Raw genomic sequence first — 17,777 nt, forward strand, 5'->3', positions numbered from 1 at the left:
TAAAATAAAAAAAGCCAATACTCCAATAATCGATTTCCTTAAATTTTGATGTAATGGTTAGTTGACATTTAGCCACTCACCGTAGAACCTTCTTGGCTCCCAGGCACTGGATATCACAGGACACTGTGTACATTTCATTAAACGTTGCCTGTACATTCAAACAGCCTAGAAAATCCCTAGGATGTAACTTGTATAAGTCTACGGTTAGGTTTGCGATTCCTTTTTTGTACGGTTTTTGTGCTGAACGCGTAGCTTTTCTTTCCTAAGGATTTAAAACAGTATTATTCAAAGTTCGGTTAAAATTACTCCATAAGGAACACAACAAGTCATTAATTCTGTGTTTTGCCCATTACATCTGTACAATATGCGATTTTATAGAAAAGCAAAAGATCATGAAAAAGAACATGATGGAATGCATGAAAATTTTGCTTTCTAATAGTCTGCGCTAAATTATGGATGCAACAGTCTGTTAAATTATTTACTAGCTTTTAGAAGTCTCTCTCTGCCACCTAGTGGCAATATTTAAAAAAGCTGGAAGAAAAAAAAAAATTACCCCTCTTAAAAATGTACCTAAATGTACAAAATGCTTTTTTTTTTTTTTGCAGCTTAGAAAGCCCTTAGATGCGTTGGCTGCATTCGTTTTCATTTTTCAGGTCAAGCATATTTTCAGAAAGTAAAGAAAATCCCTACTGATCTTGCCATAAATGTAGTGTTCCTCATCACAAAGAATCATAGCTTGTGCAAACCGCTAGTTCTGTTAATTCACCATGTAACAGATGAGCAAATGCATCTACCTAATCTAGAACCTGAAAAGCTATAATATATTATATTTCGGTTTATATACGCTAAATACTTAAGGCAGTTCAACAAGTAAAGATGCACATAGGACATGAAGAATGGCGAAGCAATTAAAACCTAGGAGCTTAGCAACGCAAAAAGAAAAACAAATGCAGTAAACCAAAATTCCCTGTGGCGAGATTAGTTCATTGATTGGTTTGCCAAGTAATAATAATAATAATAATAAATAAATAAATAAATAAAATAATATAATAATAAACCCCCATTTTCTTTAAACCACCATTTTTTTTTTTTGCGCCAGGCCCATATCGATCATTATTTTCAGCAAGCACAGCTAAAAAGCAGAAACATAAAAAGAAAGAAAAAGTATTCACATGCCTTAAAAAAAAAAAAAAAAAAAACACACGACAGGAAAAAAACAAACACAAAACATACCTTATGTCAGAGAACCTGTTATAGTTTAGTAAATTACATCTCGTCTGATTGCTTGTTGCACGGCTTTGGTGAATAAGATGCTGGTGACCAGATACCAAGGGAAATGTATGGACACACAATATACTATCACCTAATGTTAAAATCAGAGGGCACACCTCTGACTACCTGACTCCTAAAGACTGAAAACACACCTGTGTCCACTTCTGACATCCTTCAAGGAGTAGAAAGTTTGTGTTGTCCTCCAGAGACTGGAAGAACTCCTCCGTGTCAACAACAGTACCATCTTCCTCCAATACAAGTGTCACCACGCCAGCAGTTATGAATAATGTATTAATGGCCTGTATCAAGGAGGAAACAAAATAAAAATATTGCAATTTGTGGGATTACCTACAAAAAAACAGGAAAAGAGACACTATGAAAAAAAAAAAAAGACTTGATGGAATATATATCTATATATTACATACATACATACATACATACATACATACATACATACATACATACACACAACTCAAAATGTTCCTCAGTAGTTTGTATGATCCCCAAGTGCTTGTATGCATGCCTGACAACATCAGGGCATGCTCCCAATGAGACGACGGATGGGGACCTGGGGTATTTCCTCCCAGATCTGGACCAGAGCATCACTGAGCTCCTGAAAAGACTGAGGTGCAATCTGATGGCAACGAATGGACCGAAACATAATGTCCCATATGCAAGTCTGGGTTGTTTTGTTGTGCACCAAGATTTATGTGTTGGATTGGACAATTTTGAAAACATGACCCACATTTTTGAAGTACATGAGCATGTCATCACATTGGCAGCCTTCCCCAAATTTCCTAGGATCTGTTCTTAGGTCCGCTCTGTGTGCTGCCCCTCCAGTGCTCACTGGAGCGCAGGGATGTGGAGGGGGTTGGAGTGGCTGGCTCAGCAATACACGAGAGGATGGGCCAACAGTCGATCAGGCATCTGGGTGCATCCAGACAGTATTGTCAGGATCCCTGCAGAGCCTTGACTGGCCCTGTGACATCAGCCAACAACCGTCTTTAAACCGCTACCAGCTGATTACAAAAAAAAAAAAAGTGATGCAAAAGAGCCTGGCCATGCGTCTCCTTTAGTAATTCTTAATGGTCCACATAACTAATAAGGTGGCAGGAAATGGGTCTTTTGCCTACACACTCTTTGCTAAAAGGTTTCCTAAGGCCCATTTCACATTGAGGAGTTTTTCAGGCGGTACAGTGCTAAAAATAGCGCTGCTATCCCGCCTGAAAAACTCCTTCACTGCAGACTCAATGTGAAAGCCCGAGGGCTTTCACACTGAGGCGATGCGCTGGCGGGAAACAAAAAAATCTCCTGTCAGCAGCATCTTTGGAGCGGTTAGAGGAGTGGCATGTATACCGCTCCTTCCCATTGAAAACAATGGGAAACCGCGGCAATACCACCCGCAATGCGCCTCTATAGAGGCGCATTGCGGGCGGTATTAACCCTTTATTCGCCGCTAGCGGGGGTTAATACTGCACCGCTAGCGGCCGAATCCCGCAGCAATCCCGGCGGTATAGCGCCGCTATTTTTAGTGGCGGTATACCGCCACCGCAGCTCCTGCCTCAGTCTGAAAGGGGCCTTATTCCCATCTCAGCAAGTTTAGATGTAGGCTAGAAACCCATGTGTGTTGAGAGTTGGAAAAGGGCCAGCGATTGCTAATGGTCCCACACAAAATGAAACTAGCAGTGATCACCACAGGTTATGGCTGACTGCGCCTTTTTACTTATTTCAACTTGCACATAGTTTCTGTTTTTCGAGTATCCCATTTAATTCCCTCAAAATAAAAACAAAAAATACCCCTAGACTGTTGAGGAAAAGAGTGACTGTGTATGGGTGTCTGGCTGTGGGGCAATCCACCGGGGAAGAACCCGGGCAAAATTCCAGCATCTCCTACAGAAGTAGCGCTACATGTAGAAAAATTAGAGACCCATTTATTAAAAACACACTGTTGTTGTAGTCTAGGAGCTGACAGCTTATTTCCCTAGTAAGTAAAGCTGCACTTATTTTTGGCAAGATTAGAAATTTGGGTTGGCCAAATACATTGCCATTTTAGTTCCATAAGCCGATTAGCCACACAGTAGTGAAAGATGTTTTTTTTTTCTTTTTACATTCCTTATAATGGAGATCAATATAGTGGTGGTGTAGAATAGGCAGTAACAATCAGACAATAAGTGCATTACACAATAAAATCCAGTGTGTGTATAAGACTGATCTCAGCACATGACTGAGAAAAGCCACCATTATAGGTGAAACATTAGAATCTTAATCAAGGTGCCTGAGGATATTACATTGTATGTAGTATGCTGCCATTTCTCAGTTGCTAAAAGCTGCATTCCTTGTTTAAAAATTAAGTTACAAAATCACTCAAATTATTTGTTTCCAATATCAAAATACTTTGATATTGGAAAGAAGTCCTCAGCTCTTGGGTCTAAAATGGCAGTGAACAAAATATATATATATATATATTATATATATATATATATACATACACACAGAGATCAGCAGCATTATTGCCTAGAGAGCAATTTACATGCATATACTTGTATGAATAAAAACAAAATCATACCACCAGTAATAAAAATGTTCATACAAGCTTACAAGGAGCTTGACAACACTTTTCTAATTTGCTTGGATTGAGGAAAATGATCCTGTTAGCCATCCATGCCGAGTGCCTTAAGAACCATGTGCTGGTCTCAGCTGTGTTTGGTTGGCAGATGGCACCCTCTCAAAGACTGTCAATTTTATAAACACAGCAGAAGCTGACTCCATTCTACAAAGAACACATGATAAATACACAAATAACTGTTGCTTGCCCATCTGATCCATGTACAGTGGCAGATATCAGGTTGCCATGATCAAGCATGCTTGAGGCGATTGTAGCGCGAGTACAGCTTGTCCTGAAAAATGTAGTGGTTACTCCCCTCCCCATCACAGACCACACTCAATTGTTCTCATGACCAACCAAGAATGCATAGCAATAAAACCTGTACTGACATAAATTAGGAGCCTAGCATTGCTGATCTTCCCCTGAGAATGGCATTTAACTGGTCTCTTGCCATTTAACTGGACCTTAAGCACTTAAAGAATGCCCGCCACATATATACTGCAGCAACGCGGCTCTATTGCGTGAAACAATGCATCTGTATGTCGTTTCATGCAATAGATACTGTGGGCGCACACCCAATGCACGGGGGGGGCAATCCTTGGATCTGGCACACCCGATGTTTGCCAGCCACCCGCAATCACTCCACAGAGAGGCAGAATGGGTATTTGCCTATGTAAACAAGGCAGATCCCCATTCTGGAAGGGAAGTACACAGATCTTCTGTTCCTAGTATTTAGGAACACGGAACTCTGTTATTCCTGGCAGTCCACCCCCCCCCCCCCCCCACACACACACACACAATTAGAAAACACTTGCAGGGAACACACTTAACCCCCTTCCTGTCACTTAGGATCAGATTTGTCCGCTGCAATGTCGCAGTCCCACTACAAAAAATCGCTGTTCATCCCCATTACCAGTAAAAAAAAAAAAAAAATGAAACGTACATAAATATATCCCATAGTTTGTAGACTGTATAACTTTTGCGCGAAATCAATCAATATACGCTTATTGGGATTTTTTTTACCAAAAATATGTAGAAGAATACATTTTGGACTAAAATGTGAAAGAAATCTTTTTTTTTACATTTTCCTTTGGATATGTATTATATTATATTATATGTATTATAGCAGAAAGTAAAAAAATATTGTTTTTTCAAAAAAGAATCCGTATTTTTTTGTTTATAGCGCAAAAAATAAAAACCACAGAGGTGATCAAAAACCACCAGAATAATGGTCCATTTGTGTGGGGGGGCATCAATTTTATTTAGGTTAAGTGTTGCACGACCGCGTAATTGTCAGTTGAAGGAACAGTGCAGCTGAGCAAAAAATGGCCGGGCCTGGTCAGGAAGGGGGATAAAACCTCCCAGAACTGAAGTCAACATCAAGCGCTTTGTTAGCCAGATGCATGCGTGTCAGAAAAAACAGAAATTGACTGACTGTATGTGCATTAAATGTCCTTTCCTTCCTAGACAGCCCAACAGGATCTCAAGCCAACACCAAGCAACAGGTTAATGCTTGCGGTCACCATAAATGCATTGTAAAAAGAGTGCCAATGTTCCACAAAATATAAATTAAAAAAAAAGTAAATATATATATATATATATATATATTTGTTTATGGGAAAATGTTGTAGGGCAACAACAAACGAACAGATGCAAATCAAAAAGGAAACAAATACACCAACAATGTATATGAAATAAATCATATACACAATGTCATCATATAAACAAAACAAAACACCACACATTTTTCATTATATATATATATATATATATATATATATATATATATATATATATATATATATATATATATATATATATATATATATATATATATATATATATATATATATATATATATATAATGTGTGGTGTTTTGTTTTGTTTATTTCATTACATTTATATGATGACATTGTGTATATGATTTATTTCATATACATTGTTGGTGTATTTGTTTCCTTTTTGATTTGCATCTGTTCATTTGTTGTTGCCCTACAACATTTTCCCATAAAATATATATATATAAAAAATAAGATTTCTTGCACAAGACAAACGATGAATAGTAACAGCTGCAAAACTTAAACATTAATTTCAACATCTATTATGGCAAATGCCAAAATCGGCCATTTTGGAAAAGAGCACACTAAACACACACCTTTTCGATGAGCTCCTTTAATGTACTTGCTACAATGCCTTTCCGTCGGCTCCTATCACTGTTAGACACCCGAAAGGGTCGTTGTGGAGGAAGAATAGGTGGGAACAAGACTTTTCGTGTAATCGAGGCACTTGCAGTAGTAACTGTTCTACAATTTAAAAAGAAAAGGCATTTTGTTTTAACATAAAAGAAACGTACAACTCATAAGGCTAACAAACACACTATTAAAAAGAAGCTACAACAGAAGCATCCTCCTACACAATAGATCTGCACTCCTTATTTGTCAGTAATCAGCTTCAGTCAAATGTGCAGGAAAAAAATAAAAAATAAAAAAAAACAGCTGTTAAAACACAAAGTTTGGTGCTAAAAATAAATGAAATTCTACATTTCTCTGCCATTGCAAAATATGGGTTTCCAGTCTCCCTCTTTGTTTTCTTTAGAAAATAACAGAGTAGCATTTTAATGCAATTGCAATGGAATTAGATAATCCACACTACATCTCATTCCAGGTTTAATTTTAATCCCATAATCTTCTTCATGGAGTCACTTTAATGGATACAAACTAATTAAGTAACCACATGGAGGATGAAAAAGGTCTTAAATCTTGTTTCATGCCAAAGACTGTAAACAGAAGGTACGGGGAGAATGTTCTTTGGTATTCCAGAAGTAATCAGAAGAAGTGTGCTGATTTTGGATTAGAATAGTTCTGTATCTCAATCAGGAGTAAACAGCGAGAAGGTTGAGGATTTTAATCGCTCGCTTGGCTGTTAGGGAGGAGAAGGTGGGGGTGGGATTTTTTTTTCTTTTAACAGAGTTGGGGGATAAAGTATTTTAAATGCTTAATTTATCTTTTATTTTTTACTTGCAATGTGCCACGGAACTTGCCAACAAACATGTGACTACTTCAAGAAGAGTCAATACGCTAGTACAAACCCCTCCCCCACCTCCCTCTCCTTTTCTAGGGGTGCCTAATTATCTGTGCTGGCCAAGCCCCTTTAGCACCCCCACACCCCCTATAACTGTTAATGAATAGACTGATGACAGGGACTCTTTAAGATGCTCCTATAATAGCAGGAATGGCTTTTGGGTGAACCTCCACTTTAAGAAGCATGGGCGGAAGTGACGTTTTGACGTCGCTTCCGCCCTGCTATGGAGACGGGTGGGGGCCATCTTGCCCTCACTCGTATCCCAGCCGAGCAGGAGAGAGGACCCGATCGCCTCCGCCGCTGCCTCCGGTAAGCGGTGGAGGGCCCTCTCCCACCGCCGATAACGGTGATCTTACGGCAAATCCGCAGCGGAGACCACTGTTAGCGTTTAAAGGACCGCTCACAGGAAAAATGGATATCTCGTTTGTGGCAGGGGCTGCTGCCATTACCGAGATATCCATCTTTACAAAAATGACATATATATACGTGAGCGGGTCCTTAAGTGGTTAATACACACACACACACCTTAAACATTCTGTTTTCAGCCCCCCTAATACTTACCTGAGCCCCCTTTAGATCCAGCGATGTTGTAGGAATGTCTTGCCTGCCCAGGACACTACCCTCCACATTGGCCCCAACAGCAGAGTGGTGCCATTGGCTCCTGCTGCTGTCAAATTCAGTCAGCCAATAAGAAGAGAAAGGGGGTAGAGGCGGGTCGCGGCTCCGTGTCTGAATAGACACCGTGAGCTGTGACTCGGCTCAGATGCCCCCATAGCAAGCTGCTTGTTGTGGGGGCACTCAACAGGAGGAAGGTGCCAGGAGCAGTGAAGAGGGACCCGGGAAGTGGAGGATCTGGGCTACTCTGTGCAAATCCACTGCACAGAACAAGCAAGTGTAACATGTTTGTTACTTTTACCTTTGAGGCTGGGTTCACACTGCAGCATGCTCCAGCTCACAGCAGGGGTCTTGTGCATCCCTGTTCACCATTTCTTGCGAGAAGCAATTAAAAAACGCACGCACGTACGTACACACACACATTCACCACATAAATTGATGTTGTAGTGGTGCCGGATCTACTTCACTTTACCTTGAAAAATCAATCCCAGGATCACTTCAAAGTTACTTTACACATTTGGGTTCACTTCTCATTTAAGTAAATTAGGCTGTTTATTTGGTACACAGAGAATTTCCAAGAAATTAACATGTCCTTAGAACAAGAATTATCTGATGTGTAAAGTGTGCCTTTATCTATGTAGCAGGTGCTGTGGTAAAGAAGGAGTTTCAGGCCATTATTCTACATGAGGGGATTGCTTATACCGCTCAATTTTGAGGCATTATTCAGTAACCTAAGGACAATATTCCAGATCAGAAAACTATAATCTCCTTAGCGATCTCTCTCAGTAAAATCTTCAAAATTACCATCTGTCTGTTTTCAACAGGATGCCATTATCATAAAGATGCACAGTATGCATATCAGAAACAGGAGAAGAGAGAAATGTGTTACTGTCATTGGATAGCAATATTTATATGCCTTAAAGCAGTATTAAAGTGGAAGTAAACCCCCCTATGGTTTTCAGCTAAGGAAGCGGCCATCTTTGCCTCTGTTTAATCTACAACTGCCATGATGCTGCACATGTGATCAGTTTAGACACCAGTCATTGGATGGTTTGACAGTTTGATTGAGAGCTTAACCAATGGGAGTGTTGCATTCCCGGCACTTGCCGGAAATTAAACTGTTTTATGGATGAGTTTACTTCCACTTTAAACCAAAAAAACAAGAGTGATTTTGCAGTTTACCAATTCTTAGATGTGGTGTTTTTTTTTTTAAGAGACCAAAATGTCTAGCAAAATTTGTGGTTATGGGGTTAAGACAAACTATTTAACACTGATAGGTCAGACAATGGTCAGCTTTTATTCGTTTATGTAAAATCTTTAATGAAAGATTTGTTACTGTAACCGCCTAAAAAGTATTAGCGGGAGTTCAACAGTACAGTATATTTCTTCGGGTATCAAACACTACCCTCTAGCCAAACTGGCAATACCAGAGTGGAGGAGACCCTTAAGACAGGAAGTTTGATTATTGGCCAGATCACTGGGTGAGAATAAAAAAAGGGGGGGGGGGAGAGCCTAAAAAAAAGAACAAATGCAGCCAACACGTTTAAGGATTGGTAAACTGCAGTATGTTTTTGCTTTTGGGTTTAAAACCACTTTGAGGCTGGGTTCACACCATTGCAAATTGGATGAGGGTTTTTTCCGTATCCAATTCCCACGACAGGAGGTTGTAACGGGCTCTCTATGGAGCCGGTTCACATGGGGCGGCTGCGGAGTGGCTTGCATAGGAGTCCTGTGTGTCTTTGGCTCAGTTTCAGGACCGCACCAGACCACTGCTGCAATTCGCGGCCGTCTGCAGTGTGAACAAAGCCTAAACCATTACATCAATTTAAGAGCGCAAATATGACATTATTCCTGCAGAGAGGAACAAAAAAAAGGAGAGAAGCACATAAAAACTGTTTATTAAGTATTATGCAAAGTGCCCTCCTTGCTTGTGGACAGTGGAAAAGGGTTGCCCCTCTGCATTAGTGGTCAGTGACAAAGTGTCCCCCCTTACAATGGTGGTTAGTAGCAAAATGCTCCCTTAACATTGGTGGTAAACGGTGGTGTCCCCAGTGGCGGTTCGTCCATAGAGGGCGCTGGAGCGCCGCCCCCTCTGGCTCTCACCGCCACTGAGTGAAATAACATAGATTCATGCATTGCACGAATCTATGTTATTTTCGCCGCTGCCGCTGTTATTCAGATGGTCGGCGCTCAATGTCCGGCCATCTGAATAACGCCAGCTGGTTGGCTGTAGGGAAATGTCTATCAAAGCCAACGGCTCTGATAGGCTTTCCCAATACAGCCATCTGGTCCTGGAAGCTTATTCACGGAGCGCACAGACTGTACGCCCCTTGAATAAGATGACAGGCGTCTCAGCCAATCACGTTGGCCGGTTCTGGCTACCTGTAACCTGATTGGCTGAGACGCCTGTCAGTCATCGAGGGCGGGAGAAGACATCGTGGGACGTGGATGCCTGACTCCAGTAAAGGTAAGTGCCGGGCGAGGGGGGGGGGGGGGGGGGAGAACGCAATTTACAGGGCACAGCGGCGACCATTAAAGGGCACAGTGGTGACAATGGATGGCACAGTGGCTGCGTTTAATGGCATGGCACAGTGGTGACAATGGATGGCACAGTGGTGACAATGGATGGCACAGGGGCTGCGTTGCATGGCACAGTGGTGACAATGTATGGCACAGTGGCTGCGTTTAATGGCATGGCACAGTGGTGACAATGTATGGCACAGTGGCTGCGTTTAATGGCATGGCACAGTGGTGACAATGGATGGCACAGTGACTGCGTTTAATGGCATGGCACAGTGGTGCGAATTGATGGCACAGTGACTGCATTTGATGGCATGGCACAGTGACTGCGTTTAATGGCATGGCACAGTGGTGCGAATTGATGGCACAGTGGTGCGAATTGATGGCACAGTGATGGCATGGCACAGTGACTGCGTATTGATGGCACAGTGGCTGCATTTGATGGCATGTAACAGTGGCTGCGTTTGGGCACAGTGAGACTGCAATTTTTTTTTTTCCTTTGCGCCCCCCCAAAAATTTTGAGCACCAGCCGCCACTGGGTGTCCCCCTTACCCTCGGCCAGTGAAAAAGTATCGCCCCTTGCATTGGTGGTCAGTGGAAAAGTGTCCCCTTTACACTGGAGGTCAGTGGAAATATGCCCTACCTTGGTGGTGAGAGAAAAAAAAAAAAGTGTCCCCTTACATTGGTGATCAGTGGAGGATTGCCCTGTGACACTGGCAGTCAGTGGGTAGCATGACCTAACACTGCTGGTCAGTGGGTGAAATACCCCAATCAGGGCTCAAGTCCTGCGGGAACGGAGTTCCTGCACTTTTTTCACAGCAGGAACTCAGTTCCCTTTGCAGGACTAGAGCAGCCGAGCCGCCCGAGCCAATCCTTCACTAAGCGGCGATGCCCAGCTCCAGTCACTGTCAGGGGCAGGCGAACCTTAGTAATCCTTTATGTTACTGTCCGCTTCCTGTATATGGATTCATCGGGTAGTGTGCGGGTATTCTGTCACTTCCTCAATGCCGCAATGTCTCCTGGGAGCTTTTGTCATTGTTCCCAGGAGACATTGCGGAGGTCTGCCGCGAGTTATCGCGGGATTTAGAAAGAACTTGCGGTTTAGTAATTATGCATATGAGCGTATCATTTTTATTTATTTTTGGTGGGGGAGTGGATCTTGGGTGGGATTCCCACACTTTTTTCCCCAGGACTTGACCCCTGACCCCAATACATTGGCTGTTAGTGGGAAGAGTGCCCTCCTTACAGGCAGCTAAAAATATGATTGTGTCAGTAGTTATTTCTGAGAGGATGGTTCACGCTGCTGGCTCCGTTAAGTGAAAATGATGCCAAAATGATACAGGCAGGGCATTGAACCTCCTGCATGCTCTGAAGGAAACCTGGTTGTAAAAGTCTGGTCCAAAGAAAACCTGTCAAAGCAGAAGTTTATAAGCTGCCATTCCTGGCCTCCTTCTTAAAAAAAGCTAACTGCCTTGTTTTGAATGGTTTTTGGGCTTCTAAATTATAGACCCAGAACAAGTATGCAACCAGTAAAAAAAAAAAAAAAAAAAAAAAAAAAATGAATTTCTTATCCCTACGTTTGATAACTGTCAGCACTAGTCTTATTCTCTCGTTTCACTAAAATCAATGAGGTATCACCTTTTTCATTTTCAGGGGAGCAGCTCTATTCTAATTTATATTTTATAATCTATATGTTCCACATCTATCAATTTTTGGCGCGAAAATATATCTTCAAAACTAGTCTTATATCGAAAGAAACAATAGCAACTTTCTGAAAAAAATCCCCAACGCTATAGAAATCATTAGCCATCCTGAGGAACAATAAGTTTTCTTTATCTTTAGAGCAGAGAAAGGAGGGGTGATTTTGGTGTTGCAACTGCTGAACAGAGCAAGAAGCAAAGCACTATGAGCAAAGTGCAGTACCAACGCCAACCAATCAGAATTTGTCTTGCTCTGGTCCAACTTCAGTAAAGCGATCTCTGACTGATATGCAATTTACATTGTACTTAAAGTGTAAGTTCACCTTCACATAAAAATCTGTAAGGTGAACTTACACAGGATGCCCTCCTCATCCCTCCCAAGTCCCGCAGCGATCTCCCGTTCTGAGCCCTGGTATAGCCGCTTCACGAGTCTGGGGCTTTAAAATCCCCTCGGCATTCATGAGTCTTCTTCCCCGCCGACAGGAAGGGCTACACGGGTTCTGATCGGTCAGCGCCGCCCACGTGACAGTGCCGACCAATTAGAATGCTCTGAAACATCCCTCCTGACTGGGTACATTTTGGAGATTCAGCTGCAGGGATTTCTAAGCACTGAACCCCTAAAACGGTTATATCGGGGCTCAGAATAAGAAGATCCAGGTCAGCAGGACTGGGGGGGGGGTCCTGTGTAAGTTCACCTTACAGATTTTTACAGTTTATTGAAAAATCCACATTACGACATGCGCACCCAGCTGTAAAGCCGCAAGCTGTCACAGCCAGGTGCCCACAGTTGAAATGCTGGCGCCAGAGAGAAGAGAGGGAGATGATGGACAGTTCAGGTGAGCAAATCACTGGATCGTGGGACAGGGGAGTGTGCGTTTATGAAAAGTCAGCAGTTACACTTTTTGTAGCTGCTGACTTTTAATAAAACACAAGAACGACTAGAGCTCCTCTTTACATAGAACCTGAAAATAGAAAACGCAGCCTCTGCCACTTCTAACTAAAGGTGAACTGCATCCAGCCTTACCTTAAGACCCGGTTCAAACTGGGGCGACACGACAAGCGGCTCAGCCGCCTGACGTGTCGTGTCCCATTCAATGCAATGGAACCGTTCTAATAGGAGTGACGCAAGTCACTCCGACTTAGAAAAAGGTTCCTGTACGACTTTGGGGGCGGCTCAGGCAACCTGCATTGACTTCTATACAGAAGTCGTTTTGCAAATCGCCTCTGAAGTCGTCCTCAGGACGACTTGCAGAGTCGCCCCCGAAGTCGTGCCGCTGCTGTGTGAACCGACTCTCAGTTTATTTAAATTTCAGTTCTTTCAAATATGGGAGGTTCAGCTTCACCTAGGGTGTTGTGCGTAACATACAATCTGCGTGGCACTCGATCTAATGCTGCGGTCTGCTTGGAGGCCATCAATGGTCACCTGCTCCACCTTCTCAACCTCTCTCGGGAAATTCTTTTATCCTCCAACTTCACACCATCCCACAATTATGGGTACGTAACGGTATTAAAACTTTGGCAGAGATCATACCTTCGGGAACTCTTCTGCCTTTCGTACAGCTTGCCGAGCACTTTAACTTTCCACTGTTAATACAATTTCGTTACGGCCAACTGTGAGTGACCAGAACTCAGCTAAGCTGGAGCAAGTGTGGGAGATGTGGAGAGACGACATTCCCTCCTTAGATGGGAAGAGCTGGGATGAGTGCTTGGAGGGTGGCCCTAAACTGATCATCTCTTCCAGAGATAAGTTGATTCAAGTCAACTTATTGCATAGTGTTCTACACTCCTGTGCGACTCCAAAGGATGTACCCGACACACAATCCACAATGTCCTCGGTGTCGAGCTCTAGGGTCCTTACACACGTTATGGTCTTGCCAAAATATTGCAAAATTCTGGTTGGAATTTTTTTTTTTTTTGAGAAATCTTTTTTATTGCATTTTTGAACAATAAACAACACCAAAGCAAACAAAAAAAAGAAAAAAGGGGGAAAATCACAACAACTGGTATATAGACAGCATGTCAGCTAGTGCTTAACAAGTCTCCGTATTTATAGCATGTAATCTGAACAACTCATGGCATGTACATGTGCACTTGAGACACATTTTGATATCCAGTACGCCAGACATCTCCTCCATCACCAGAAACTGGTTGGAATTATTTTAAGTAATTAATCTTAGGCGGCACTTATGGCTTCCCCAGAGCTGGCACTTCTAGGTATCCATAAGACCCCTTTCACATTGAGGAGTTTTTCAGGCGGGACAGCGCTAAAAATAGCGCTGCTATCCCGCCTGAAAAACTCCTTCACTGCAGACTCAATGTGAAAGCCTGAGGGCTTTCACACTGAGGCGATGCCCTGGCGGGAAACAAAAAAAATTCCTGTCAGCAGCATCTTTGGAGCGGTGAGAGGAGCGGCATGTATACCGCTCCCTTACCGTTCCTTCCCATTGAAAACAATGGGAAACCGCTGCAATACCGCCGGCAATGCGCCTCTATAGAGGCGCATTGCGGGCATTATTAACCCTTTATCAGCCGCTAGCGGGGGTTAATATCGCACCGCTAGCGGCTGATTCCCGTGGCAATCCCGGCGGTATAGCGCCGCTATTTTTAGCGGCGTTATACCACCACTGCGGCTGAAAGGGGCCTAAGGATGAGCAGAGGCCCTACCATACCAAGGGGGGAGGGGGCAAGCAAGAGTGTCAGGACGCTCTCTACTTTGCAGATAGAGAAAGGAGCTGTGTGTTAGTGGGCGTCCTGACACTCCTGCTCGCCCCCTCAAGAGGCTTTTTCCACACCAGGGAGAAAGTGTTGCATTACTGTGTGGAGTTACAGACAGAAGAACAGGAAGTGAGGATTTCTCAGAAGAAATAAGGACATTTAAAAGCAAAATGGAAGGATGAGGTAAGTGAAGGAGGACTGCACTAAGGTAAAGGAAGCTATTTAGGGAAAAATATTTTTTAAGATCAAAAACCTTCTGCCTTTACAATAACTTTAACCATATGTAAGATGTTCCATATTACAAGCATTCTCAAATCGGGAGTATTGCTTGCAAGAATTAAGGTATGTGCTGTCACTTGCCAAGTGCCTTTGCTCTTTGGAACACGTATTGGATAGGTTAAAAAAACTTGTACCCCCAACCCATCAGCCATTTCCTCACCCTTCTATTAACACAAAAAGCTAAATTTGGCATGGACCCAAATGTAGCCAGAGACAAAGGTAAATTGATTGTATGCGAATATCCAAATGCCCATGTAGGACTATAGATGGCCTTATTTTAGCACTGAGACTTCGATACAGAGGCTGTCATAGCCAGGCAGCATATGATAATTATGGATACCTCCTGTGACCTGGTGACTGTGGAGTAATAAGTGCATGTATAGTAATTTAAGTTCTGTATTTATAAGTTATAGAAAGTACACCTATAGCATTTTTTTCTGTATGCTACTTACTGACAAATCTAGAGCTGTGTCGGCCTAAACATAAGCTTGCAAATTGGATACTGTATATTACAATTTATGGATGCGTCATGCCTTTATCCCATTGCTAAATTCTTCCCTGGGGCTTCAGTGCAAAGGGTTTCTTATTACCAGCCAGTAGGAACCTGTACTGGACTGAGCACAGCTGATCAAGACACCTCTAACTAACACCACCTACACCAATTGTCATTTGCATTGCCATTTGCAGTAGATATGCAAATAATAGCATACAGCCCTGGTTCACATCGATGCTACCTTGAAATCGTGCCACTTCACTTGAAGTTGCACGATTTTAAAGTAGCAAGGTCAGCGCGATTTCAGCTGTTACTTGATAGACATCTGTGTGGCTTCATACACAGATGTCTATTGAAATCGCAATTGAAATCAGCAAAAGTAGTGCAGGAACTACTTTTGCAAAATTGGTGTGGCACCGATTGGAACAGTGTCATTGCCCCCAATAGGCTGCGACTTATCATGCGATTTGATCTCTCAAATCGCTCCAATGTGAACCTAGGCACAATGATAGATAGTAGGGTTGTCCCGATACCACTTTTTTAGGACTGAGTACAAGTACCGATACTTTTTTTCAAGTACTCGCCGATACCGAATACCGATACTTTTTTTTAAATGTGTCCCCAAATGCAGCCATGTCCCCCCACAGATGCAGCCATGTCCCCCCACAGATGCAGTCATGTCCCCCCACAGATGCAGCCATGTCCCCCCACAGATGCAGCCATGTCCCCCCCCCATATCCAGCCATGTCCCCCTTACCTACATGCTGGCGTGGCGCGCCGCTTGGTTAATACAGGCGGGGAACATTACAGCTTTAATTTGAATAGCTGTAGTCTTTCGCGCTGCGTATAGACACTCCCCCTTGCTCAGGATTGGACAGTTCACCCGAGCAAGGGGGAGTGTCTATACGCGGTGCGGCGGAAAACACTACAGCTATTCAAATGAAAGCTGTAATGTTCCCTGCCCGTATTACCCAAGCGGCGGCGGGGCGGGGGAAGTATTCTATTTAGGTATCGGGGGTATTTGCGGGAGTACAAGTACTCCGCAAATACTCAGAATCGGTCCCGATACCGATACTAGTATCGGGACAACCCTAATAGATAGTAGGCCAAAAACACACCTGTACAATTGTGGGTAAAGAGGAACTGAATCAAATGAAACCTTAGCAACCAATCAGGTTTTAGCTTCTGTATATTGGGCTGAAAAATCATTGAACCTAGCATACATCTGGCTGCAATAAAACGACAGCGGATTTTAAATCAGACTCTTGAAGTTCCTAAGGCTGGCCATACATTATACAATTGTATTGTACAACTTTCCTTTAGATTTACCAAAACCATATAATAGGAGGTCACACCTAAACATGTTTAATTTGTATGTAATCAGGCAGGCCCTTGTAGTACATAGTTGAAGGTAAATCTAAAGAAAAATGAATAAGAAAATTGCATGGTGTATGGTCAGCTTTAGGAATAGAGGCCATTTACAGAGTATAAAGAACGTTAAATAATAAGGCAAACCTGTGTTTACTTTAAATACGCAGTCATACGTGCAGGATGCATACAGGTCGCATGGCTTATTTACTAAGCTCGCTGGATGTTCACTTTGCTGAAAAGCTTTTACTCTTTTATTAAAATCACCCAATTGGAATGGCCAAAATGGGGCTCATGCATGAAAAGCTGCTGTAATAACAAAAAATATATAATAAACAAAAATAAAAAAAAATGGTAATGCCCAGAAGAAGCTACTTAGCAGTTTTAAACATGAAACAAATATTCTGATTGGTTGCTACGAGCAACAAGATTCTATGCACACTTCACATACATCAGGTCTAAGTTGTGTTTATCACCAGCAAAATGTCATGCATAAAAATGATTAACAGGACTATAATAATACTATACTAGAATATCAAGTATAGTTAATGTAATATATTTATCCACAATGAAATAATAATGTCACCATTGCAAATGTTGTTACATAATACAGATCCTAGATTGGCATGTCATTAAGAATAACATGTATTTAGCTCACCTTATTAGAGCCCTGGGTGATAAGGCATTGGCATACTCCAGTGCACTCTGCATCCTTCTCTGTGTGCTAAAACATCCAAGATGAGAGAGCAGGGAGGTAACCTTTCCCCTACTTCCACTGCTGAAAGCCTGTCTCCTCCCCCTTCCCCATCACACACACATAAACACACCCTGGGCTCCTCTTGTGCAGCAGCTGATTCATTCACAGCTCCTATATGTCACTCTTAACCATCGCCATTCATAGCAGGAATTCATCACCGAGTTGCCAAGTTATTGAAAAGAGAGGAATGTCATCATCTAGCGTGGTTGGCCTTTAGCCCTGGTTCGCATTGGTACAATTTGACATGCGATTTGGCATGTCAAATTGGCGGAAATTACCGATAATGGCACCGTCCTAATCGGTGCGGCGCTGCGCCGATTTCAAAAAGTCGTTTCTGTACTAGTTATTGCGATTTCGGGCTGCGATTTACAT

The 17,777-nt window shown here is 42.5% G+C and overlaps 1 protein-coding gene across 1 annotated transcript in view; it reads right to left on the reverse strand.

Annotated features, from left to right (window-relative positions):
• CIDEA (cell death inducing DFFA like effector a) overlaps nt 1–17,455 on the reverse strand; it is a 41,340-nt gene extending 23,885 nt beyond the window's left edge. Inside the window, exons 1-4 of the mRNA XM_040353940.1 lie at nt 17,307–17,455; nt 6,033–6,180; nt 1,425–1,571; nt 81–262 (exon numbers count right to left, since the gene is read on the reverse strand). Of these exons, the coding sequence (XP_040209874.1) occupies nt 81–262; nt 1,425–1,571; nt 6,033–6,180; nt 17,307–17,359 (530 nt within the window). The 5' untranslated portion in view covers nt 17,360–17,455. The remainder of the gene's footprint in view (nt 1–80; nt 263–1,424; nt 1,572–6,032; nt 6,181–17,306) is intronic.
• Nucleotides 17,456–17,777: the final 322 nt, after the last annotated feature.

Source organism: Rana temporaria, chromosome 5, assembly GCF_905171775.1.
Source record: "Rana temporaria chromosome 5, aRanTem1.1, whole genome shotgun sequence".
Lineage (NCBI taxonomy): Eukaryota > Metazoa > Chordata > Amphibia > Anura > Ranidae > Rana > Rana temporaria.